Consider the following 26,665-nt stretch of genomic DNA (forward strand, 5'->3'; position numbering starts at 1 on the left):
ATCCCCGCAGGCTGGGAAGCGCCCGGTTCCCGGAGTTTCGGTGCGGTGTAAATGTGACTGATGGAATGGGTTCTCACTATCGGTGCTTGTATGAATTGACAGAATTGCCCTTTTCCTGCGCTGTCCGACTGTAATGCACACACACGTCCCCGGAGAGCAAGGAGAAACCCCAGCCGAGGGAAGCAGTGAGGGCTGGGAGGGTCGCTGGCTATGACAGGTCCCTGTCCCCGCTGAACCCATTCCCTGCCCCGCCTGTGACACTGGATGGGGCAGAGCAGTTAAGTTAAAAAAGGTTTCCTTCAAAAGGTGATTTATTGAACCAGCTGGTTTTCCTTCAAAGGAAGAAGAGCTGCAGGCTCCTTCCCCTCGCAGGACAACCCACGGACCGTAACTGCCCCGGCCCCGCGGCTGCGGCCGGTCCGGAGGGCGAGCGGGGCTTTGGGGCTAAACCCGCCCGGTTGGCCCCTGCAGCCCGGCCCCAGATCCGCTCCCGGCCCCGGTGCCGCCCCTCTGATCCACACCCGGCCCCGGTGCCGCCCCTCTGATCCACACCCGGCCCCGGTGCCGCCCCTCTGATCCACACCCGGCCCCGGTGCCGCCCCCCGATCCACAGCCAGAGCCGGAGCCGGGCCGGTCCCGCCGCCGGGGCGGAGCCGGCCCGGGCCCCGCCCAGCCCGGTAGTTCCGCTCGGGGCCGGAAGCAGCGCTTGGCCACGGAAGCGTCGCGGGGCTGGTGGGACGCGAGCGCTGGTACCGGGCTCGGGCAGCTGTGGCGGGGTTGGGGTGGGGTGAGCGGCAGCGGCTGGGCAGGGCCCGGTGTGACAGGGACAGGGACAGGGACCGGGCAGGGGACGTGGCCGGGGGGCGGCGGGAGCGGCGGGGCCCGGGTTAACCGGCGGTGTTGGGTTAACTCGGGGTGTCTGGCCTTGGGGTAGGGCCGAGGTGACAGAGCTGGGGGTGCTCACCTGGAGAGGAGAAGGCTCCAGGGACACCTCAGAGCCCCTTGCAGGGCCTAAAGGGGCTCCAGGAGAGCTGCAGAGGGACTGGGGACAAGGGATGGAGGGACAGGACCCAGGGAATGGCTCCCACTGCCAGAGGGCAGGGATGGATGGGATATTGGGAATCAGGAATTGTTCCCTGGCAGGGTGGGCAGGCCCTGGCACAGGTGCCCAGAGCAGCTGGGGCTGCCCCTGGATCCCTGGCAGTGCCCAAGGCCAGGCTGGACACTGGGGCTGGGAGCAGCCTGGGATAATCCCTGCCCATGGTGAGGGGTGGAATGGGATGAGCTTTAAGGTCCCTTCCAGCATAAACCATTCCATGAATCCATGCTGCAGCATTCCCTGTGCTAGCTGTGCTGGGGTGGCTGCCTCATCCTCAGCAGTGTCACCTCACCCTGGATGTCTCCATGGATGTGCTCATCAGTGGGAATTGCAGAGCAGGGATCATTTCTGGCACTGGGAAAATAAATTTCCCTGGGAAAATAGCTTTCCCTGGTCCATGTTCTTTGTCTGGCTCTTCCACTGTTCCTGAAATCACTGGGCACGACAGATTAATTGTGGGCTTGTGGTTTAGACCAAAGTTCTTTATGGGGGGAAAAGCTTCTGAGAATGATCAGGAATGATTCTCTGTTGAGGTTATCCCATACTCAGGTTTATTCTTTTCTCTAGCTAAACAAGCTTTTGGGCAGGGCTTCTGTCTCTTCCAGGATGTTTTTGACTTGGACTGGAGACTTTGGTGCCTTCCAGGCTTGAAATGAGACACTTGGCATGTTTTTCTGTGTTACAAACACACATTTCTATGTGCAATTTTCAGAATGACTCGAAAAATTTTAAGAGCCAAATTAAATATATGACAAAACTGAGCTGAAAGCCAGCTTGGCTTATTCTGCTAAAAAGTTCTGGTGTTTTTTTTTTTCCCCAAAGAAATTGTTCATCATAAAGTAATAGTTGCTTCTGTCAACATTTTAATTTTTAAACTCCTCTGAAAAGACAGAATTATTTTTAGTTTTCTAAGCTGTGGGTATTGCTGTTGCTCTGCTGTATTATTTTAATTGAGCTCTAAAATGTTAGATTACAGAATTTTTGCCTAAATCCATAGGTGACAAATTTATGAAATGAAAAATGTTATTTTTTCACTTGCTGTCTAAACCATGACCTCACTCCTGAGTCAGAGTCGTTCAGCTTTAGAGACACTGCTCTTGTTTTAATTGTTATTCAGCCCAGGCACTGTGACTGCAATTAAACATGCATCTAAGGAGATGTGTGACTTTCTTAATAAGACCATAACTTTTTAGTACCATTTTGCAGAACTCATAACCCCCTAAAGAATTCAAAAGCTCTTTTATCCTGCCACTTTCATTTTTTGTAACTCTGAACTTTTTTAACAGTGCCCATAACATTCTTTCTATCGAGTTACTCTAATATTTGACTTATAGTTAATTTCAGGAAGTTAATTGAAACATTTCTGAGCCCACAAATGCTGTTGGTTTTGTGAGCACATGGGAATTGGCAGGAGTGGGGAAGGCTTTTGTAGGCTCAGCTTGTGTCCCTTGTCTGGCTGAGAGCTGTGAGATTCTACACACAGGCACCAAAAATACTCTTTTAAAGCCCAGGCAAGGCTGTGTTTGGGTTGTTCCTGCAGTTTGTGCTGTCAAGAGAGACACTGCAAATGCTGAAAGAGGCTGCCAAGGCCAGAGTTCAGCACAGCTCTTCAGCAACCCCATTTAAATATCTAAGTTCCATATTAAACAGTGTCCCCAAATGTGTTTTGTTCTCCTGGAAGATATCTGTGGCCTTTCAGTAATGATCAGGGCTGAAAGTTTAGCACCACATTCCAGATTTCCTCTGATACACATCCAGGTTCCCCCAGAATTTGGCATTTTGGTGGGGAATAAATTGCTGGGCATAAATGTATTCCCAGCCAGTGTGAGTTTGTTACAGCAGGGCTGCAGCCTCTTTTGTTCTGCTCTTGCCTGACTGACCTTGTGAAGTGCATCCTGTGCTGCTTTTGTTTGCTGAGGACAGGAAGAAGCCACCAGGATGCCAGCATTGCCTCTGGACGAGCTCCAGCTGACAGAAAGGGATCCCAAGACAGGGAAGCTGAGAACTCTGCCAGCACTGGTGAGCTCTGGTTTTCCTGAAAGCCAAACAGACCTTCAATAAATCATTGTCTTATACTGAGGCTTGTCTGGGATGTGTGACAGGAATGGCTGGAGCTGTGCTGGGAGGTTTAGGTGGAGATCAGGGCAAGGTTCTTCCCCCAGAGGGTGCTGGCACTGCCCAGGCTGCCCAGGGAATGGGCACAGCCCCGAGGCTGCCAGAGCTCCAGGAGCCTTTGGGCAGCACTGCCAGGGATGGACAGGGTGGGATTGTTGGGGGTCTGGGCAGGGACAGGGCTGGATCAATGATCCCTGGGGGTCCCTTCCAGCTCAGGAGATTCTGTGATTCTGTGAAATTTGTTCAGCCTGCTTGTTAAAGAATTTTTTTTAATGTGTTCAGATAGTTGAGCTTTCATTTACCCACCATAAGAAAATCCCAAAACATGAGACCCAAACTTGCTGTGTTCAACATCTGGAGTGAACTGTGTTTACAGCACAACTCCCTCCCTTGAGTCTGTAACCTTTGCTCCCATGGAGGGATGCTCTGGGAGTTTTTGCAAGCTCTGCCTCAGGTTTAGCTCCAAGCTGTGGCACTGGGATTCATCCCTTGTGCCTTCAGCTTGATGAAACCAGAAAATTCAACCCACAGAAACCCTTTTCTCCCAGAAATAAGGCCTGGAGAGAGCCTTTTGGGTGTGTTGCAGGAGTGGGACTGTCAGTGCTGCTCACTCCTGAGGAGCTTTACCCTGAGCACACGTGTGGGATGAGGCAGAGCCCAAACCTGCTGCTCACTGAATTCTCCTTTTAGGGTGGGTGTATTTGGGCAAAGCCTATTCAGTAACCTTTGGGAAAGGTAGCAAAGTGTTTCTGTCTTTGATGGTTGTGTCACTTTGAGTTCATGGAGTATTGTGCAAGAACCAGTTCAGAGGAAAAAGAGAGTTCAAAGGCATGCCAGGAAGCTCCTGCTCTTTGTTTTGATGGCGTGGGAGGATTGCTTTGTCAGGCTTTGGTTAAGAGAAAGCAAGGAGCAACAACTGCCAAATTATCAAGGTCTGAAAATGTTGCTCATAAAGAAAGATACAAACCCACTGCCTTGAAAGGGTAGAAAATGAGAAGTTACCAGGGAAAGGAATGTTCCTGTCATCAGGACTGTAGTGACAAGACAAGGAGTAATTGGTTCAAACTGAAATTTAGATTAGATATTGGGAAGGAAATGTTCCCTGTGAAGGTGGGCAGGCAGGCCCTGGCACAGGGTGCCCAGAGCAGCTGGGGCTGCCCCTGGATCCCTGGCAGTGCCCAAGGCCAGGCTGGATGGAGCTTTGGGATAGTGGAAGGTGTCCCTGCCCATGACAGGGGTGGAACTGGATGAGCTTTCAGGTCCCTTCCCACACAGACCATTCTGTGATTTGATAATGTTAAGTTGTATTAAAAGGTACCTCTGTGTTTCCTGGAATTCAGTGAGCAGCTGGTGACATTCCTGTCACTTGGTCTGGAGTTCTAATACAGTTCTAATATAGTGGTTTTTTGGCTTTCTGCAGCACCCAGAAATTAAAGCAGATCGGTCGTTCGTGCTGTACAAGCCCCCTCCTGCCATCAGAGACCCTGCTCTGGTGGAGGAATTCCTGGAACGAGCAAAATTCATTGCAGATGACCTGAACTGGCTTCTGGCTCTGCCTCATGACAAATTCTGGTGCCAGGTAATCATTGCTTTTTATCTGAAGATACAACGTAAACATCCAGGTGCTTGTAAAAGCCATGAGCCTTACATCATTTTCATAAAGATTTGTTTATGCTTATTGTGTCATGCAGGAAACATTTAATTTCCATTACCGCACCTTAGAATGCAAAGAAAGTATTTCCCTAAGGATTTTCCATTGGGAATTTTAAGAGTTGGTTTGTATTTGATGGATATGGGAGTCCTTTTCGTGTGTCTGAGTGGTTTAGATTGCTTTAAATTTAACTGGGCTGCTCAGGAGCACAACCTATGAAGGTGTGACATTCCCTCCTTCCCATTTTCCTGCCTTTCCTTGTGCCAGGTGATATTTGATGAGAGCCTGCAGAAGTGTTTGGATTCCTACCTGCGCTCGGCCCCTCGCAAGTTTGACGTGCTGTGGGATTGCCACGCGGAGGTGCAGGAGCTGCAGAAATGCCTCCATCGCAGTGTCTTCCTCACCTTCCTCAGGATGTCCACCCACAAGGAGTCCAAGGTGAATATTCCCGTGCTTTGCAGGTGCTCCAGGCTGTGTGACTTAGGAAAAAAGAGAGAAATGAATCATTTTCCTTCTGGCACGGCATTCCTCTCCCTGATGATTTTATCAGTTGGGGTCTCAAAGTGGAGGTGATAGCACTCAGAGCTGAAGTATCCAGATTGCCTGCATCTCCTTCCTGAGTAATAGCAGGTTATCCCTGTGTAGTGCTTGGATATGTCATGGGAAGAGGAGAGAGAGCACGTTGGCCTTTGTGTGGCCACATGGAACAGGCTCTTCAGGCCACCACTTCCTGAGCCTTCACTCCCTCAGCTCCACATGGTGCCACAAAATTCCTGCTAATACTTGTCTCTCCTTGAACTTGCCCCAAATTTTGGACATACAGTGAAATCTCTCTAAATTACAGTTAATCTTGGCATCATCAAGCATACAGCCTGGAGAAGAGAAGGCTCCAGAGAGACCTCACAGCCCTTTCCAGTGTCCAGAGGGGCTTCAGGAAATCTGGAGAGGAACATGGGACAAGGGCATGGAGGGACATGACAAGGGGGAATGGCTTCACCCTGCCAGAGGGTAGGAATGGATGGGATATTGGGAATCAGGAATTGTTCCCTGGCAGGGTTGGCAGGCCCTGGCACAGGTGCCCAGAGCAGCTGGGGCTGCCCCTGGATCCCTGGCAGTGCCCAAGGCCAGGCTGGACACTGGGGCTGGGACAGTGGGAGGTGTCCCTGCCATGGCAGGGGTGGCACTGGATGGGCTTTGAGGTCCCTTCCCACCCAACCCATTCTGAGATTCTATAATTAAAGACATCCTCATCACTAATTGTGTGAGTGCAGCTCCCATCTGGAGCTTTGGGATTTTCACCAGGCCTTTGGGCAGGGGGAGGGAGGCCCCTTATGTTGCAGCAATCACTGGATCTCCTCATTGGTTCATCATGTGCTAGGGCTGTGTTGATTCTCTTGCTCATCACTCTGCTGAGGTTCAGGATGTTTTGAGGGAAAGGCCTGGGAGTGGAGGGGTGGGACAGGAGCAGGATGAAGGAATGCTGGAGCCTGCAGCTGGCACCACTTCAGCAGAAGTACCTGACACCTCTGTGGTGTCTTTCATTGCAGGATCTGATTAAACCTCACCACTCGGAGAGGCGGGCAAGCATTTGAAACCATTTTCTAGTTGAGTGATCTGCAGGGAATGAATAGTCCATTGTCATGCAGGAGTCAGCAGGAGTTCTGGAAAGGGAACCTGGCCAGCACTGAGCCCCATCCCTCTGCTTCAGCAGGGAGAATGTGCCCTGCCTTTCACTGGGATTGAAAACATTTGCTGTCACAGGCAAACTGGGCTTCTGAAAATCCAAAATCCCATTCCAGCTGCCTGTTTCTCAGTGTCAGACAATGGGATTTTTCTCATCCAGAATGTTGTAAGAAATGCCTTCAAATGTGATGAGTTTTGGCACAGTGTTCAGCAGTCAGCATGGAGAGCTGCAGCTCTGGGGTTTCTCCCTGCCTGTCCCTGATTCTGTGGTCTCTGGTGCTGGGTTCTGCTCTCCAGGGTGCAGGAACCTCAGGCTGTCCCTGTGTCTGGTTATTCATTCCTGCTCCTGACCTGTTCTGCTGTCAGGCTGGGAACTGGGGACCTGCAGGGAGATTTTTTGTAAAACTTTTAGGTAGATTAATTCAGCTGCTGGTGAAGGGATCAGTGGGGTGCCTGGTGTGGCAGGGACAGGAATGTGGGAGTAGATGGCTCCACAGAAGCTGTTTCAAGAAGAGTTGCTGCCTTCTATGAAATAAATTCCTTAATACACATTTGAGAGATGTTTTTACAGGTGCCATTATAATGCTGGAGTTACTGCAGATCAAGATATGGATTACCCTTTAAATTCCTTTTTTTTTCCTGTCTTTGTAGGATCATTTTATCACTCCCTCTGTCTTTGGAAAAATTATTTACAACAACTTCCTGTTTGATATCCCCAAGATCCTGGATCTCTGTGTCCTTTTTGGGAAAGGAAATGGGCTCCTGCTCCAGAAGATGATTGGTCAGTAAAAGCCAAGGAACAACTTGCTACATTTAGGCTTTTGCTTATATGGGAAGTGACTTAGTGGGGTTTATACCAGTGAACTGTTCTGAAAATTAATTGTTCAGTAGCACCTAAGATCTGTCATTTCTAGATCAGATTGTGCTTTTCTTTTTCAGTGTGCACTTTGCTTGTTCCAAGGAAAGCTTCACGTCCTGCTTTGCTGCCCTGAGCTAGGCTCATGTTGTTAGACATAAACCTAGGCTCAGTTGTTTCCTGTGCCAATTGAATGTGCCCTCAGCCCTTGTAAGAGGAATGTGGGGCTCTCTAAAACCCTGGTAGAGGTGGGAAAGGGTGAGGAGGGTTGGGAGATGGGCACAGTCCAGCTGTGAGTGCTGTTGTTCCCAGAGCTGGCAGCCAAGTGAAACATTCAGTGTGAGGTAATCACTGCTATGGGAAGTGGGAGAACCTGAAACTTCAGTGCAGGCATTGAATGTATCCAGAGCTTCCAAACCACAAACACTTCAGAGCCTTGCTCAAGCTGTGCTTATCCCTGGGTTTCTGTGTCTGTACACGGGGCCTTGGTGGTGAGTACACAGGGAGGAGCATCCAGCCATGGGTGCTGAGGAGTGAAGATAGAGCATATTGATTTAGCTTCTCTCTTTATCCTGTGCTCCCTTCCCAATGCTGTGATCTTTAACATCACCTGAATGGAACAATATCTACCCTTGGATTAAGTCAGCTCTTCCTGAATTCTAACCCACTTTGTCTGCAGCTCATGGGATGAAGGTTTTCCATTTCTTTGGTAGTTATTTTTGTCTCATTTCCAACTTCGCTCACATGAGAAGTGTTAGTTAGATCATGTGGTGCAGACAGATTTCCAGCCAGAAAATCTTAGATAAACCTTTGCATTTTTAATCTTTTTATCCTTTTTCAGTAGCTTCTACTCTAAATTCCTCTGTTGTGCCTCAGAGATGGAAAGCAGGCATGGCAAGACAGATGCTTCCTTTTCAGATGGGAAGCTCAGATTATCTGGGTCTTAAAATATTCCAAAAGAGACCTAAGTAATGAAACCTCCTTTGAATTATGCTCTGGACTGCCACATAGTCATGCTGCATGCAGGTGACCAAAGATTTCCTCACCTGATTATTTCACTGTGTTGGGACAGTAATGGTGTGAGCAGTTCTGGTGTGTAATTCATAACTTCAGAAACTTGAGGTTCTTCTCAGGGTATCTGAGAAGTTTATCTGAAACTTGTCTCATAGCTCTGTCCTTGCTGGAGAACTCTTAATTGTCATAATCTGAACAGTAATTCCCAGGAAAATAGGAGCCTTGATGCTTGCTTGGTGAGGATTTATGGTGTGGCATTACTCAGTGGAGTATTTTGTAAAGATAATGGAGTCCTAGTAATATAATAGCAGGTGTTACTAAAGCCTCATTGCCTTTAAGAAATATTCGGCAGCACATCTCCTGGTGTGTGCTGAACTGTTATCAGTAATTAAAAGTCAACTCCAGTTGTCAAATAAAGGAACTGGGGTTGTTCAGTGATAGTATTTGCATTATTCATTGATTCAGCCCCTGGAGCGTGAATCATCTGACATCTCATTTGCTCTGCTCTGATGAGCATATTCCCATTGCTGGATCTCCAGGGGCATTGGAGAGCTGATGGATCAGCTTTTTGGGAGCAGGGCCCGTGCATGAGCTGGGGAGTCAGGGTGGGCTGTGTCCCACATGGTCAGTAGGTGTGTCTGGGGTGTCAGCAATAACACAAGTACCATTTTCTGATGCAAATTTGCTCGTTGGCATCAATGTCTGAACTGATGGAAATGCTCTCCTTTCCCCTTTCAGGAAATATCTTCACTCAGCAGCCCAGTTACTTCAGTGACCTTGATGAAACTCTGCCCACTATCCTCCAGGTACTGCTTTCCTGTTGGGATTTCATCTGGAAATGTGGCATAGCTTGAAGAGTGGAAAGGGAACATTGTAGGTGGGGAGAATGTGTTTCATGAAATCATGGAATATCCTGAGTTGGAAGGGACCCACAAGAATCATCAAGCCCAACCCCTGGCCCTGCACAGACACCCCAACAATCCCACTCATTGTCCAAACACTCCTTGAGCTCTGACCACCCTCTGGGGGAAGAACTTTCCCTAATATCCAGCCTAAGCTTCCCCTGACTTTGCTGTTTCTCCCTTTCCCTGGTTTGTTAATGTGTGTCAGGGAGGTTTTGAACGTTATCTCTAATTATTACTTGATGATTCTTCCCTCCCACTCTCCTTCAGCTTCTGCCTTCTCTGCTGTGTCCCACTGCTGGCTCCTGTCTGTTAACACTGCCCTGTTCTCCTGATTTAGGTGTTCAACAATATTTTGCACAAGTGTGGTTTGCAGTGTGAAGGGGCCTCTGCTGAGCCCCAGAAACTGGAAGAGAAAGTCAGTGTGACTGCAGGGAACATGCCCCTCCAGGTAGGAGTGAACTCTCTGTACCCTGAGCAGGCCACAGAGGATCATTCTGTTCCCAAGAGCTCCTACAGCTCATGGTTCTGTGCCATTGTTGCACTCTTTGTCCTGGGACATGGTGATAAAACCTTTCCACCATGAGCTGATTCCTTTCACCCATATCCTTTGGAACATGGATAGTTTTTAACCTGGCAACTTTTTTGCTTAATGAGCTCATAAATAATGTAACAATATCTGACAGAAGTCTCCACCTAACCCTGGAGGTCATAAGAGCTGGTTTTTTTTTTCCTTCAGAAATGTGTGTTTTAACAACAGTATCATTTAACTGCAGTTAATTAAGAGGGGTTTATGTGCTGGGGGCTGTACCAAGACAGTAAATGTGGTCCTCTGAAAAACCTTAGTCTTTCAGTTTGTGTGTGGAACCAAACCAAACTGTGATTTATTGATAAGTGATAGTTTGAAACTGTCATTTAGTGTCATTCAGTTTGTTTCAGCTGCCTTGGAAATGCAGCTTGCACTGGACCAGACTGTAGAAAACATCCCTTTGATTCCCACATTTCCCATGTTCCCTTTGATTCCCACATTTCCCATGTTCCTTTTGATTCCCATGTTTCCCATGTTCCCTTTGATTCCCATGGTTCTGCTGTGCAGTGCTTCATGAAAAGTGCTGCATGGGGAAGAATTCCACATATGGAGGGTGTATTGAGGGCAAAGCCACTGTCCAGAGCAGGATCTGATGAGGGTTCTCATAATCTCCCAGGATCTTTAATGAAAGCAGACAGTTGGGATTGCATTATAGACCTTTAAACAAACATTAGGAGTTCTAGGAGAAATGTTGTCTCTGCCCCCAGGCCCTGTAACAGGTTTATGGTTGATACAGACTCTGCAGTCAGGAAGAGGCCTGGCCCCAATATTCTGTGTCCCTGCTGGGAAAACTTGCCTGGCTCTTCCCTCAGTAACTGCTCTTTCCCTCTCAGGAGCTGAAGGACATTGTGCTGTATTTATGTGACACCTGCACAACTCTCTGGGCCTTTCTTGATGTCTTTCCCTTGGCTTGCCAGACCTTCCAAAAACACGAGTTTTGTTACAGGTATGTCTTGGAGGGCAGACTGAGTTTGTCCTGGCCATGTACAAATACTGCATGTGCCACTGTGTCCTGTCCCATTGTTAGATGAGGAGACAGATTTGATGCAGAGGCTGCTGGGTTCTCTCTGACAGGAATGCACCATTATAAATACATGGATATAGGGATGTGTGGATTTTCTGTTCTATGTCTGTTGTTGTTTAGGAGTGATCCTAGAGCCAGGCATCCAGGACAATTTCCAGTCAGCTGAACAGTACTGGGTGTGCTCTGGCAGGGGTGGAGAGGGACCAGTTATGGACAAAAGGAACTTCCTGCTGTAGGACCCAAAGCAAGGGAAGCAGAAAGTATTTCAGATAAATAGTTCTTCAGGGTCTGAAAACAAATGCCTTTGATGTTATGGCCAAGTTTTATGCTAGAGAATATCAGTGAGGTTTGGCAAAAGCTGAGTGACAAGGGAACAGCCTCAAGCTGTGCCAGGGGAGGTTCAGGTTGGGTGTTGGGGAACATTCCTTCATGGAAAGGGATGTCCAGCCCTGCACAGCTGCCCAGGGCAGTGCTGGGGAATGGTTGGACTCAATGCTCTCATGGGGCTTTTCCAACATGAAGGTTTCTGTGATTCTGAGAGTGTTGGGTCTTCTCAGGCTGCAGATCTGTGTTGGGAGTTTTTCTGGGTTGAGCAGATGGTTCTGATCAGCACCAGGATGCTTTTCAAATGCTTTTCTTTCTTACCCCTTCAAAGACCTCCCTGTGATTTCCTTAGAGTGCTGCTCTTTTTTCTGTGGTGTGTTTGCTTGTGTTCTGGGGCAAAAATACCAAAATGAGGTGATGCTCATGGGTACTGCTGGTGAGGAGGGTTTAATGAAATCAGCCATTTGTTCTGCCTTTTAGCAAATGACTTTTGGAACCTCAGCTGACAGGTACAGGTTTGTTCCCCTTTGTACAGATTAGCTTCATTTTATGAACTGGCAATTCCTGAGCTGGAATCTGCAATCAAGAAGAGGCATTATGAAGATAACAGGTGAGAATTCCTGCAAAGGTTTCCTTTGGATCTTCAGTGAGATTTCCCAGGGCTTAGTTAAGAATTCACTTCATGCTGCTTTACCCATCCCTGAGGAGCCTGGCTTTTTTTATGCTGCTTCAAAGGGCTCTGAAGAGATGACTTCTGTAATAGCAAATTTTCCTGGGCAGTGGGGTGACGAATCATTTTTAGTGCTGTGTAAGAAGGAATTTGATGGGAGGTGCTTTCAAATTGTTACAAAGTGTGAGAACATGAATGATATCTTTGTGTAGCTCAGTCTCACTGTGAGGCACAGGCTGTGCTGGTACAGCAGGGGTCTCGTGTGGGGAGCTGCCAGAACAATTGGGATTGAAAAGCTTTATTTAGGGCATGGATTTTCCTTAATGACCATGAAATGTGTCTAATATCTGGTCTTTGCAGCAAGGAGATATTAATCCTAATGAAATTCTTCTTCTAGAGGATTAACTCTGGCATAAAGGTGTGTTACAGATTCTGGTGCTGACACCAATAGTGTCTTTTGCTCTCTCTGAAGTGTTTTTGCTGATTTGTGGAGGAGGATTTCACACTCCAGAAAGAAGATGATAGAGGTTTTTCACATCCTAGTAAACCAAGTCTGTCTGCAGCCCATCCTAGAGAGCAGGTATTGGCACTTGGCTCTGTGCTACTCACCAATTACTTGATTGCTGTGTGGGAGAAATTGCTTCTCATTTACAAATTTACTGGAGAAAATGAACAGAAACTGCTATTTGTGTTGGGATTGTAGCCAAAAGCTTGGCTAAGGTCAAATTCTGTTGCCCTGTGTATCAGGAATGTTCCAGATGGAGCTGTTTGGTCCAGAATCTGTGGTGAGCTGGGTCCAATAAGCTTTCTGACTCCAGTATGTGGCTCGTGCAAAGTTTGGTCATGTGTAACACCTTGAGACCTGATTGTCACATTCCAGGACCTGGAGGTCCAACAATTCAGATGGAGAGAGACTGGAGAGAGGGGCTTGGAGTGGCAGGAAAAGGGGGAATGGCTTCCCACTGCCAGAGGGCAGGGATGGATGGGATATTGGGAATTAGGAATTGTTCCCTGGCAGGGTGGGCAGGCCCTGGCACAGGGTGCCCAGAGCAGCTGGGCATCCTTGGAAGTGTCCAAGGCAAGGCTGGATGGGGCTTGGAGCAATCTGGGATAGTGGAAGGTGTCCCTGCCCATGGCAGGGGGTGGAACAGGATGGGCTTTAAGGTCCCTTGCCACCCAAAGGTGCCTTGGAACAAGGCTTGGAGCCTCAGCAGCACCCAGGGTTTGGGTACTGAGGCTTCAGTGGGAGTTTGCTTGGCAGGTGTTCTTACACAGGTGAGCACAAACTTCCTGGAAAATTCACTGGTGTAATCCCAAGACATCATAAGGGCACAATTCCAAAAGCTGTGCACACCATTTCCTGCTCACTGCAAGTCTGAGGCATCAAATTATTTATAAAGTCTGTCTGAAAACTTGTAATTCTAGGTGTGATACAGCTTTAGATCAAAGTGCTGAAATGTTTGCTGAAGCCTTAAAAACCACTTGCTTCCATTTGACTCTTTGCTCCTGTGAAAGCCAAATGTGGCCTGAAATCTCTTTTCAAATGGGGCTTTACCTTGGTGTGTAAATGGGAGTGGTTTGGCTGGTGGGGTTGGCAGACTTGCCTCTGAGTGTTCACTGTGCTGTTTTCCTGCAGCTGTGAGAATATTCAGCCATTTATTGAGGAATTTCTGCAGATCTTCACCTCAGTGCTTCAGGAGAGGAGGTGAGTCTGGCTGGCAAGAGGCCTGAGGGGGCTCAGCTCCTTCCTCTGCCATTCTTTACAGCAGAATTGCCTGAGGCAGCATTACGAGGCATTTGGGAGTCAGAAATCTTGTAAGTAGTTGGGAGAAGTGCAGTGAGAGGATTTCAGCCTGCAGCACAGACTCTGGCACTGAGAAATGCTATTCTTCACTCCCTTTAATCCAGCCTCTCAAAGAAAAGAAGAGCAATTTAGCCATTAGCTGCCTTGACAAGTTAGGCTGTTATTACTGATCTGTGCTTTCCAGCTGGGCTGACCAGACCAGAAAAATATTAACCATGAATGCTGGAGATGCAAAGGAGGTGGCAGAACTGGGAATTCCATCTTGTCCTCCTGCCCATGCTGGCATTCTGAGCACATTCACATGGTAAAGCAGATTTTCCCTGTAATGCAGCACTGGGTTCCAGCCCTCACACCTGAGGAGTGTTGCTGTGGTGTAGTGGCACCAAAATCAGGCATGGCTGGAATCCAGCATTGGGTGAGAGGTTCTCTGTTCCTACCTTAGCACTGAGGCAGTCAGAGAGGCACAGTAGTGGTAATTAATTGAGCTTCACTGATTAAACTTGCTCCTGTGTTTTCAGATTTCTCCGTGACTATGATGAGCTGTTCCCTGTTGAGGATGATGTGAGTCTGCTCCAGCAGGCATCCTCTGCACTGTATCCTTGGGCTTTGCACCCCTGGCTGCTCTTGGATTCCTTCACACCAGTGACATTTCTGCCTCTGGTTAAGCTGCATGACTGGCAAGAAGTACTGGAAAGTTTTCCCTTAACAGAAAAAAAAGGATAGGGAGGAGTTGTTGCCCAGAGAAGCTGAGGCTGCCCCATCCCTGCAAGTGTCCAAGGCTTGGATGGAGCTTGGAGCAATCTGGTGTATTGGAAGCTGTCCTTGCCCATGGTAGGGGGTGGGACAAGATGAGCTTTAAGATCCCTTCCCACCCAAACCATTCCATGGTTTTGTGAGTGTTGATGCAGGCACAAATTTGGACATCGCTGACAATCCCGTAGTTACTTCAGGGTGATCCCTGAACATGTGCATCCAGAAATGTCCTTAATGCTGTGCTCTTAGAGATGAGACCAGGACAGCCTATATCCTCCAAGCAGTGGAAAGTGCCTGGGAAGGAGTAGACAGGAAAAAAGGACAAGCTGTTAAAGCTCCAGCAGCATCCAACGGAGATCCAGCCATAGTGGAGAGCACCCCTGAGGACAGGGAGGATCTGGGGGCTGCGTGTGCCCTGGAGGATGAGGTGGGTACAGCTCTGTGCTGGGACTGGGCTCTGCTCTTCCTGGGGGCTCTGCTCTTTCTGGCCTTCCTCTATCTGTGAGGACAGGCTTGGTTTGCTCAGCTTTGGGGACAACATGAGATTTGGTGTAATTTCTGACCTTTGCTGGATCTCCATGCAGCCTTGGGAAATGAGACATGAAGCTACACCTGAATCCTGAGTTATCTCTGAGCAAATTGCTTCCAGCTCTCATGGCTTGGGTTTTCCCTTGCTGGAGATTACTCAAATACTCTGTTTCATCCCTGCAGTTTGTGTGCATATTTTTGAAATGCAGAGCTCGCCTGTTATTTGAGGAAGGGATTCTCCAAGGTGTCCTTGCTGACTCAGGGACTGGCAAAAGGAGCCAGTAGTTTAAACAGCTGGGTTCTCTTTTGGCTCCAGTCTTGAACTTGTGTGTGTAAACCCTGAGGGCCCAGAGTGCTGCTTGCCCTGTATTTCTGTGCACACTGCCTGCCCTCAGCAGCTGTGTCCCTGCCCAGTGCCACCAGGTGTGTTTGGTGTCCCCAGTGTGCCGGCGCTGCGGCCGCGCCCGTTGCCTGTGTGTGCGGCGTGGAGCTGGACTCCCTGATCTCCCAAGTGAAGGATCTGCTGCCAGATCTTGGAGAGGGATTCATCCTGGCCTGCCTGGAGGAGTATGGATACGACACAGAGCAGGTGATCAACAACATCCTGGAGGAGAAGTTGGTGCCATACCTGGATAAGCTGGACCGAAGGATGCAAAGGTGTGGGACAACCTCTGGTTGTTTCTGTCTCACTTAATTGTTCTCACTGGAGGCTCAACACTTGTAGAGCTCTAAGAATTTGTATATTTGGGGTAGAGAACTGAAGTGAAGGCTTCTCATTGTCACCTGTCACCAGTTTTCTGCCCTCCTTGTGTCCCTGCAGAGGAGTGGGACCTTTGCTGCTTACTGTTAGAGTAGAGCAGGTGCAGGGTTGTGTTTTGTGACAGGGGACAAAACCACTTGTAAATGAAATGCTAGACTAAACTAGACTAGAATAAAATAGAATGCTGGGCAATAGAATATGTTGCCTTCAAAAGTTATTTTGCTGCAGCATTTGTTGTCACAGCGTTTGTTGTGAAAATCCCAGCTGTCCTGCAGGAAAGGGCATCTTCAGCTGGAATTCAGCCAGAATTCAACCCACAGGGTCAAATATGGTTATTTAACAGGCTGCTGCTTTGTGAGTGAAGATGGAACAAATCAGATCCATTTTTATGTTCCCTCTGACAAACTTGCCAGGCTTGTCCTGCTTTCCTGGATTGGGCAGGGGATGGAGGGTTTATAGCTGGTGGCAGGATTGAGCTGTTGGAGTTTGTCTGCAGCTGTGAGTGTGTGTTTGTGCTGCACCAGCAGTTCCTGACAGAGCATCAGGATGTGAATGTGCTGTATGTTCACATTTCATGGAGTTATGGGCAGACTGTCTCACTGTTGCATTAAAGGAAAGCATCTTTATCGGAAAAATGATGTAAAAAAAATCTTAGTTTTGCAACAATCTTTGTGTTCCCACAATCAGATCTGCTGACTTTGGCACAAGTGGTGCAGGATGGGCTTTAGGAAGGATTGGTTTTTCTGCAAAGCCAGCAGTTCCACAAGATAGAGCTGCATTTTTTTTCTTCCTGCCTTTTGCATCTTGAAACAAAGCTGCTGGCTCGATAGGAAATATTGAATTGTGACCCCTGCTGATTTAAAGGGGAGCACAGCAGCATTTGCAGCTGCCCAGCTGAGCTGTCTGCACCACCAAAATGAATGTCAAAAGTACAGTCTTTTGACTTACAAGTTGAGCAAACATAAACCTGGAACCCTGGGAAAGATTTAACAAGGGAGATAAATATCTTGAAATCAGCAGCAACAAATTATTGGAATTTTTTCCAGCCTGTAATTCATCACACTTAGTGTTTGTCTTCACTGAGTCACTGTGTTGAGACCAGGCAGTCTGTTGAATATTCTGTTGTCCTGCATGGTTTGATAGACTCTGAAATGAACAGAAGAATTTTCTCTTGGCTTTCTCTGAGTTACTTTAGTTTCCCCTCAAATCCAAGCTTTGGGAAGGGAAGGGATTGTACCCTGTGACTCAGCCAGCACCTCTTGGTGTGCTCAGGATCTTTTGCTCAGGATATTTTGGGATTGATAAAGGATAAAGCAAGGGCTTAGGGAAGGGAGAGGATTTCTCTTCCTCACTTCACTTTTGTTTTTATTCTCTCTCCTTGTTTTTTAACAGACAGATGAAGCCAGACCCTACCCCTCTGGTCAGCTCTCGCTGTAACATTTTCCAGAATGATGAGTTTGATGTTTTCAGTAGGGATGCAGTGGATGTGTCTCGGATCCAGAAAGGCAAGAGGTGAGTGTTGGCACCCAGTCATTAACTCTGCCTGTCAGGAGGAACAAACACCTGGGAACCTGCACATTTATCTCTCCTAAAAACCTCCTGCAGGAATGTTTTGGCAGGGGGGAAGGCTTATCAAAAATGTTTCCCACCTGTTTGTCTGGGAAAGTGAAGTGAAATATTATGAGGGGGTTGGTTTCACTTAGTGTTTTTCCTAATTGGCTTTCCTGTGTCTGCTGCTGGAGATTGCTCTGCCAAGCTCATTTGTAATGTCAGGCTCTTCCTCCTTGGGCTTAATGTTAAACTTGCACTGAACAACAAACCTTGAAAAGACCCATCCCTGAGCCTGGGATTGTGATTCAGAGCTGAGAATAACTAATGATTTGATCTAGAGCCAAGGGAAGATTCAATATCCATCTACTTCAACATCTGATAACATTCAGTGCCTTAGACTACTTGTGTTGTCCCTGCTGCTGTAAAGCTTCCTGCAGAAGGGCACTTGGACTTGTGGAGTCCTTTGGGTTGGGAGGGACCTTTAAAGGTCATTTAGTCAATCTGCCTGCAATGAGCAGGGATCCCCCTGCCACGAGCAGAGATTTCTACAAACCCCCACCAGTTTTCACTTTGCTTTCTGCCTAGCTGGTTGAGTGGTGCTGGCTCCCACTGATGTCAACCCTACAGTGTGGTTCCCTTGTTCCAGATTCTTTTAAAAAATATCACAGAATCATGGAATGGTTTGAGTTGGAAGGAACTTCAAAGCTCATCTTGTTCTATCCCTTGCCATGGGCAGGGACACCTTCCACTGGACTTTAAACTGCTCCTCTAACCATCCAAGGGTGATCTTAATGTTGGGATGAATTCTTACAGCAGATAACGAAAAGTCTGGCTGGAGTTGGAGCCACGTGACCTGAGAGCACCCAGTTAAGGTTTTGGTTGCAAAGTTGCATCAAACTCTAGGAGAAAACCACTTTTGTTCCCTAGTCCAGTGGCCCAGCTCCTCAGAGCAGTGCCACAGTGCTGATCCTGTCTTGGCTAAGCAAGAAAGGAATTGCTTTTCTCTTTAGCCAAGGCCATGACTTTTGTTGTGTCCATAGCTGAGAATTCACAGGCAGAACCTTTCTCCTCCTGGTGGTGCCTTGCTCTGTGAGACAGGTGCATTGCACAGGTGTGCTGGGTCATCCCTGTTCCCCAGAGCCTTGCACAGCTGTGCTGGGTTATCCCTGTTCCCCAGAGCCTTGCACAGCTCTGCTGGGTCATCCCTGTTCCCCAGAGCCCTGCACAGGTGTGCTGGGTTATCCCTGATTCCCAAAGCCTTGCACAGGTGTGCTGGGTCATCCCTGTTCCCCAGAGCCCTGCACAGCTGTGCTGGGTCATCCCTGTTCCCCAGAGCCCTGCACAGCTGTGCTGGGTTATCCCTGATTCCCAAAGCCTTGCACAGGTGTGCTGGGTCATCCCTGTTCCCCAGAGCCTTGCACTGGTGTGCTGGGTTATCCCTGTTCCCCAGAGCCTTGCACAGGTGTGCTGGGTCATCCCTGTTCCCCAGAGCCTTGCACAGGTGTGCTGGGTTATTCCTGTTCCCCAGAGCCTTGCACAGGTGTGCTGGGTTATCCCTGTTCCCCAGAGCCTTGCACAGCTGTGCTGGGTTATCCCTGTTCCCCAGAGCCTTGCACTGGTGTGCTGGGTTATCCCAGTTTCCCAGAACCTTGCAGCAGCAGCAGCAGCTGGTCAAGGCCAGAGAGCACCGGGTTCAGCACAGAGCATCCAGTGGCTGGAATATCCTGCTCGGAGCTCCCTCTGCAGCTCACTTGGAGAGCTTTGGAAGCTGTAAATCATCCCTGAGCTGGGCTCTGGGATGTGCTCCCATGGCACTGCCCCCCAGGGGTACCAGCATTCTTGGAGAAGTTCTCCTCTCTCCTGCTGTAGTTATGTGACCTCTTGGGATTATCCTCTTGCTGCTGCTCTTCCTGCTGTCATTTGCCTCCCTTCATTTAGGAAAAGTCTTCAGGACTCCAGACATATTAATTGTAGCTTGAGTAGTTTAAAACCTGGAGAACAGCAGTGTCCAAAGATGACCATATCCAACTGAATCCAAGGAAAAGCTGCAGTACCTTGTCTCCAGGATTTAATATTCAGCACTGATGGTTCACCCCAGTTTTGGGGTAACAGGGCTTTCCAAGCTTAGTCTGAGATTTGCTTTGGATTTGAATTGTATCAAATATTTTTTTTCTCCTTCTAAATACCTTTTGCTCACCAAATTCTCTTGTGTTCAGGGTGCTGTTGCTAAGCCTGGTGTTACCATAGTGCCTAAAGAGCCAGAGCAGGTTGTCCTGGCCCTCTCAGCATCAGCAGTTTGGGGCAGAGACTGTCCTTGAGAAAGACAAATCCAGCCAGGATGAGGAGGGAATCAAACACAAGGAAATGAATGTGCCAACATAGACTCTGCTGATCCTGAAAAGTGATGGCACTTGTCTGTGTCTGTCCAGCCCTGGCTGTCAGCTGAATCTGTCTCCTGGAGCCAGAGCATGTCCTGAGCTCCATGGGACTAGAGGAGCTCTCCCACTGTTTTTCCTGGGATTGGTGCCCAGACCATTTCATGCAGCTCCTCTGCAGTCATCAGACCAGCTGGACAGGAAGCAATTACCAGGTGCTGGGTTCAGGCTCAGCTGAATTCCCACAGGAGCTGTTATCCCAGGGATCCTGGGCTGCTGAGCTCACCACGTGCTTGGCAGGGCACTGTGTGTGCCACCAATGCAGGCAGTGAGTCATGGCAGAGAGGAACCACCTCCAGCTGCAAACTTCCTTTGGTTTGAGATTCCAAATGAAAATCCAGGCTGCTGGATCACATCTCCTCAGTCTGTCCCTTCCTGAGTCACTGCCATTGCCTTGGACAGGTCCTTTCTCTGATAAAATCCACTGCTGGGATTATATCCTGGGATGCAAGTTCTCCTGGGAATGCTGGCCAGTGGAATCCCCTGTTGCTTTGCTGTAAATATGTACTTGGCTGGTCTGAAAAATGGGACTTCAGAGCTTATGCTTGTGCAGCTTCAGACACTCAGCAGCTGCTTTTTAAACCCTCTGTTTCTTGGTCTTCCCTTCTATAAAATGACTATAATTTACTTGCCTTCTAAATTTAAAAAAACAAGCCCTTGCAGTGCTCCAAGAGGTTGAATCACAGTCACTCTCTACTGTTTTGTTCTTTGCCTTGGGAATTGTGTTTATTCTCATTCTTACCTGGTTATTTTTTGGATCTCCTGATCTACATTTGTCCTTTTTCCCTCACATTTGTGCTCCATGCACCTTGGCCAAGTTTCATCTGCAATAGGATTGCATTTGGCCTCCTGTGAAAGCTTCCTCTCTGTCTGAAGTGCTGGTGGTCATCTCCAATTCCTGCTCTTTTTTAGTGGCCAAACAGCCCTGGTACAAATGACCCACCCTGGATCACTCCATCCAGCCTTGGGCTCAGCACAGGAAGGAGCTGGAGCTGCTGGAGTGAGACCAGAGGAGGCACCAGGATGATCAAAGGGATGGAGCAGCTCTGCTGTGTGGAAAGGCTGGGAGAATTAGGATTGTTCAGCCTGAAGAGAAAGCTCTGAGATGACCTAATTGTGGCCTTCCAGAACCTGAAGGGGCTGACAAGAAAGATGGAAGAGAGACTGTTTACAAGGGCTTGGAGTGACAGGAAAAGAGGGAATGGCTTCCCACTGCCAGAGGGCAGGGATAGAGGGAATATTGGGAAGGAATTGTTCCCTGGGAGGGTGGGCAGGCCCTGGCACAGGGTGCCCAGAGCAGCTGGGGCTGCCCCTGGATCCCTGGCAGTGTCTAAGGCCAGGTTGGACAGGGCTTGGAGTGACAGGAAGAGGGGGGATGGCTTCCCACTGCCAGAGGGCAGGGATGGATGGGATATTGGGAATTAGGAATTGTTCCCTCTGAGGGTGGGGAGGCCCTGGCACAGGGTGCCCAGAGCAGCTGGGGCTGCCCCTGGATCCCTGGCAGTGCCCAAGGCCAGGTTGGACAGGGCTTGGAGCATCCTGAGCTAGGGGAAGGTGTGAGGGAGGAATAAGATGAGCTTTAAGATCCCTTCCTGCCCAAACCATCCCACGATTCCACAAAGCAGCAGGCCAAAGGTGGGGTAAGGGGAGCCTGTGGCACTGCGGATGAGCCTTGCATTGCCTCACATTCCACTGACTAACAGGGCAAAAAGCAGCTTCAGGGGCGGGTTTTAACCCCTTTTCCTTTTCCTCCCGATCGCGGGCAGGAGGGAGAAGGACACGACGCGGAGCCTGGTGAATGACAAGCGGCTGGTGGCGGAGCAGCGGCAGCGCTACAGCCAGTACAGCGTGGTGCTGGAGGAGCTGCCCCTGCCGCCCGGAGCCGGCCACGACTACGGGGACTACGGGGACTACGAGGACGAGTACGACGACACCTACGATGGGAACCAAGTGGGCGCTAACGACGCTGACTCGGATGACGAGCTCATCTCCAGGAGGTGAATGCTGAGAGGAGGGGCAGGGAGGGAGGGAGCCACGGGGGAATCACCACGGAATTGTCTGGCTCCCACAAACCTGGGAAACGCTGCTTTGGGCTCTGTTCCTCCACGAGGGATTCAAACCAGCCCTTTCTCTGTTTGCACTGTGATGTGCAAGGAGGGAGGTTTGGGGCTCCCTTCTCCTGTGGATAGGGAGTGTTCTCAGGGTGGGCTGTTGTCATTATAGTGCAAGAGTTCTATTGTCATTACATTGCAAGGATTCCATATCGCTAGAGTTTTGTACCTCCTTGATGTTGTTTTTAGGCAGCTCCTCTAGGCACTGACTGTTCCTTGTCCTCACAGTACCCAACTGACTCCAGTTTCCTCAGCCAACCAATCCACTCTTTTATAACACTCTTTTTCTTGGCTACAGCTGCAGCCTGCTAACATCAGGCCTGCTCCTAATCCTTAATAATTGGCTCAGCTGCAACTCTTTAGGGGGTAAGATTACTTTCTATACTACCTTTATTTACTTATGTTCTATCCCCTACAGCAGGCTATTCCTTGAACAGAAAGTGATGGCACTCTTGAGGCAAAGGACCTCATTGAAAAGTGTCTGTACATAAATACAAACCAAATTCCTAGCCAGACCATTCCTAAACTTCAGGAATGTGTTGCAAATGAACACAGAGTGTGCCCAGAATGTTCTCCAGCTTCCACTCAGCCATTGCCTCAATTAGTCAGGAAATCCAAGAGGGGAATTTGTCATGTGTGGAAACTTGTACTCAGCTGTGCCTCTCCTTGGAGAAACTACCCTGCAGCAGGGAAAAATGGCTTGGAAAATCAGTGGAGCTGGGCAACCTAAAATGGCTGGTTAGCAAAGGAAAACTTCAAAATTTGAAGAATTTTACGACAGACTTTTCCCTGCCAATCCCCTCTGAGTGAGCTGCACAGCACTCTGCACCATGACTGACAACTGCACACACTTAGCTTTTGAGAAACAAAGGGTTAATGGGGATGGAGGCTGGAGAATATTTATTTTACAAAATGTGTGGTTTAAAAGCTGCTTTAACATTTCTGAAAGTGGCCTTTTGAATTCTGATGTATTATGAAGATGTCACCATTCCCAACCTCAAACCAAAAGGAAGCTTTGAGGCTCTTTGTCCCTTTTTTCGCTCTCCTAAAGTGTTGAGAAGCTTCAATTTAAATCCTTTTTGTGTTTTGCCTGTAAGAATGTGGCAGCCAGGTGTTTTTCCCTCTTTCAGGTCTCAGTGCCCCTAGAAACAATTAGTGGATGTCACTGCTGAAAACTGGATCTGTTGGTTTGACATAACAAAGGCTTTTCTGGTTCTACATTTATTTCTTTGGCAGTGGAATGGTGGGTCTGAATTCCAATGGAATTCAAACACAGACACGTATTTATGTTAAAGAAGAGTTATAGGCATGTGTAAATTCTTCCTCCACCCCCAGGCCCTTTGCTCTGCATGGCCAGAGTGATTCATAAAGCCTGATTAATTTCTCCAGGGTTTTCCCCCTGTAGGAAACTGGGGCACAGCATTGGAACTGGAGCTCCCTGAGTAGCCCTGACCAGTCAGAGGGTTTGGAGCACAGCACTGCCTGAGCATGAATGCTTCTGTCCAAATTTGTCTGGTACAGCAGATGCTCCCTGTCTGCTGAGCTAAAGCCTAGCAAAGGATACTCCTTAATATTGTGGCTGTGTCTGGATGCCCATTTCCCAAAGGAAGCAGTTGTTTCTGTGGAGATATTCCTTGTGAGGTTTCAGGGTTGGGGTTTTTTTTTAACTATTATTATTATTATTATTTTCAGTGACAATTTCATAGTGAACATTCCCCAGTGGAGACTGTGTGTATGTTAATTGCCTATAGGAATGTGGTATTAACTCCTGGGTCTCCTGCTTTTTTTGTTTTTTGGTTTGTTTTTGTTCAGGAAAATGAAGTCCATGAAATCTGTAGAGTCTCATCTTTTAAAGACATAATGCAAACCACAAAGGATGTGCTGTTCAGAGAACTGTTTGTGGCTGTGCTATTTTCTTTTCTAATTATTTGTGTCTTATTTCCCAGACCATTCACAATTCCTCAGGTCTTGAGACCTAAAGGACATGAAGAAGGACAGGAGACAGAGGAAGAGGATGAAGAGGAGGAGGAGGAAGCTGAAAAAGAAAGAACAAAGGTGACATTTAGCTGGAGTTGCATTCAAATTTACCATATTTCTTCCCTGCTTCACCTGCAGGTGATGTGGAGCAGATTTTCTGTTTCAGAGAGGGAATCTTTGAGCAGCAGCAGGGACTGAGCTGCTGTTCAGTGGCTGCTGGGCTGTGATGTGTCCCCAAGGACAGCTCTCCACAGCTTCCTGCCCTAACTGTGCTGGAGCAGTGACACTTCCTCCGTGGGGAGCTTTAATCTGCTTTATCCCAGAGACAGACAGAGCCAGCAGAGCACTCTGGGGGTCACTGGCACTCTGTTTCCATGGATGTGCTGGGAGCAGCCATGGGCTGGGAAGGTTTTCAGGCAGGTTTTGTGCCAGGTGTGTGTTTAGAGTCCCTGACACCAATCCCACTGGTCCAGAGGTAACGAACCAGGAATTGACTCTGTTCCAAACAGAATCCTCTCCTCTCCAGGCTGCTGCATGGTGCTGATGTGTCTCCTGACCTGTTCCCTTGCCTCCTTTAGGACCACTTTGTGCAGGACCCCGCTGTCCTTCGGGAGAGGGCTGAGGCCAGGCGCCAGGCCTTCCTTGCCAGGAAGGGGTAAGCAAGGATCTCCCTCTGCCTCTGCAGCTCTTCTGCTGCTGACTGGAATTGTTGGGGCTGTTCCTGTTCCTTGGCATTCCTATGTGTCAGGGTCCTACCACAGTGGGATGAACTTCCTCACCCACCCTTTATTTCACTGCTGGTTGTTTTATCCCTTTGAATAGGGGTAGGCATGGCATGGAATCACGGAGTGGTTTGGGTGGGAAGGGACATTAAGACCATCCTGTTCCACCCCTTGCCATGGGCAGGGACACCTTCCACTGTTCCAGGCTGCTCCATCCAGCCTGGCCTTGGGCACTGCCAGGGATCCAGGGGCAGCCACAGCTGCCCTGGGCACCCTGTGCCAGGGCCTGCCCACCCTGCCAGGGAACAATTCCTTCTAATACCCAATCTAAACCTCCCATTTTTCAGCATAAAGCCATTCCCCCTTGTCCTGTCACTCCAAGCAGCAGAACCCTGTGGAAGACAGGCTCTTGGAGAGCACAACTCCCAGAGCTCCAACAGCTCCCACAGGGATTTTGGGACAGTTTCATAGCTGTTTTCAGCTGACAGGCTCAGTGTGTGGAAGGACACAGTGGTGGTGGAGCTGATGCTGCTCCTGGGCTGCCGTGGGAGCCCTGAGCTGAACCCCTCACACCCTGGTGTTTGTGGGGATGTGGGATTTCACCCCCAGGAGTGCAGTGTGCCTGTTGTGATGTCCTTGCTCTGTGTCCTCCAGGCACAAGCACGACAGCTCTGCCGTTGTTGGGAACGCCAAGGGCCACGGGCAGAGCCGGGAGACGCTGCAGGAGCGGAGGAAGAAAGAAGCCAACAAAAGCACCCGAGCCAACCACAACCGCCGGGCCATGGCCGACAGGAAGCGCAGCAAGGGCATGATCCCCTCCTGAGCAGCTCCGGGGCGGGGCTGCGCCGTCCCAGGCCCTGCCCAGGAGGAGGCTCCCTTGCCTCGGCATTCCCTTTGCTCAGGGGATGGATGTAGGGTGCAATAGCTGGCGGCTGGGCTCACACGGAGCTGCATTCCCTGTGGGAGTGCTGCCTGTTCCTGGGAAGGAGCTGCACTGACTGTGTGTGCCAGTGGTTGTAGCCAATACATGGGACAGGCTGCAGCAGCCATTCCTGCCCTTTTGTACTATTTATAATTCAGAGTTTTATTTTCATACTGGCTCCTGCCCACCCTGGAGTGGGCAGCTCTGAGAACATGGCTTCCATGGAAATGCCTTATCCTGAACTTGAGTTATAGATTGTCCCAGCTTGGAAGGGACCCCCAGGGATCACTGATCCAGCCCCTGGCCCTGCCCCGACCCCCAACAATCCCACCCTGTCCATCCCTGGCAGTGCTGCCCAAAGGCTCCTGGAGCTCTGGCAGCCTCGGGGCTGTGCCCATTCCCTGGGCAGCCTGGGCAGTGCCAGCACCCTCTGGGGGAAGAACCTTGCCCTGATCTCCACCTAAACCTCCTGACACAGCTCTGTGCTGGCAGAGAAAGGCTCAGGCTGCTCTCACTGCCAGCAGACCCACAGGGGTCCAGGTGAGTCAGACCTTATGGATTTCTGTCCCTCAAGTGAGGCCTGTGAAAACAGATGGTACAAATAAAAGATGTAGATGTCTTAGCTGTTTTTTTAAGACCCTTACAGACAGTATTGATGAACTTCCTGGTATCCAATTAGGCTTTGCTTGGTTAATTTGCTGGTTAATGTGCCCTGAGTGCCCTCTCCCCACCACACTGTATTTTCTTGCACTGCAGCAGTGCCTGTGGCTGTCACCCCCACAGTGGGAAAATCAGCAGTGAGTTGTGCTCCAGGGCAATCCCAGTGCTGCAGGAGCAGTGGGGTGGTAAAGTGCTAGTAGGGTGGTAGTAAGGGCCACACCTTGGTGCCTGGTGTTGTGCAGAGGGCAGGAGTGTGACTGGAGCTGCTGTGGGGCTGTGTGCAGAGAAGCAGAAATGCAGCAGAACAGCCACTGCCATGAAATGAGGGGAAGCCCTGAGTGCTCCAAGGAGATTTTTCTTTGCCTATCAGTGCTGCCCAAACCTCCCAATGACAGGCGTGGAAAAAGGAATAGATTTACCAGAATCCCCAAATGCTGTATCCAGGAAAATCCCCTGCTGGGGTAATGCTGCTCTCCTGCAGCTCCTCCCTGCTGCCCACTGCAGTGCTGTCCCCT

General features: G+C 49.2%; 1 protein-coding gene across 1 annotated transcript; it reads left to right on the forward strand.

The window, feature by feature from the left end:
* Positions 1 to 700: 700 nt before the first annotated feature.
* On the forward strand, positions 701 to 26,112 carry ASCC2 (activating signal cointegrator 1 complex subunit 2). Its single transcript, XM_066562059.1, has 19 exons — positions 701 to 749; positions 3,023 to 3,118; positions 4,635 to 4,793; positions 5,133 to 5,303; positions 7,200 to 7,329; positions 9,157 to 9,224; positions 9,661 to 9,771; positions 10,743 to 10,855; positions 11,793 to 11,867; positions 12,400 to 12,507; positions 13,564 to 13,632; positions 14,250 to 14,324; positions 14,734 to 14,911; positions 15,455 to 15,669; positions 17,165 to 17,284; positions 21,525 to 21,755; positions 23,816 to 23,924; positions 24,425 to 24,501; positions 25,223 to 26,112. The coding sequence occupies exons 2-19, from the start codon at positions 3,038 to 3,040 to the stop codon at positions 25,389 to 25,391; spliced, it is 2,259 nt and encodes a 752-aa protein (XP_066418156.1). The 5' UTR covers positions 701 to 749; positions 3,023 to 3,037; the 3' UTR covers positions 25,392 to 26,112.
* Positions 26,113 to 26,665: the final 553 nt, after the last annotated feature.

Source organism: Molothrus aeneus, chromosome 18 (genome assembly GCF_037042795.1).
Source record: "Molothrus aeneus isolate 106 chromosome 18, BPBGC_Maene_1.0, whole genome shotgun sequence".
NCBI classification, from domain to species: domain Eukaryota; kingdom Metazoa; phylum Chordata; class Aves; order Passeriformes; family Icteridae; genus Molothrus; species Molothrus aeneus.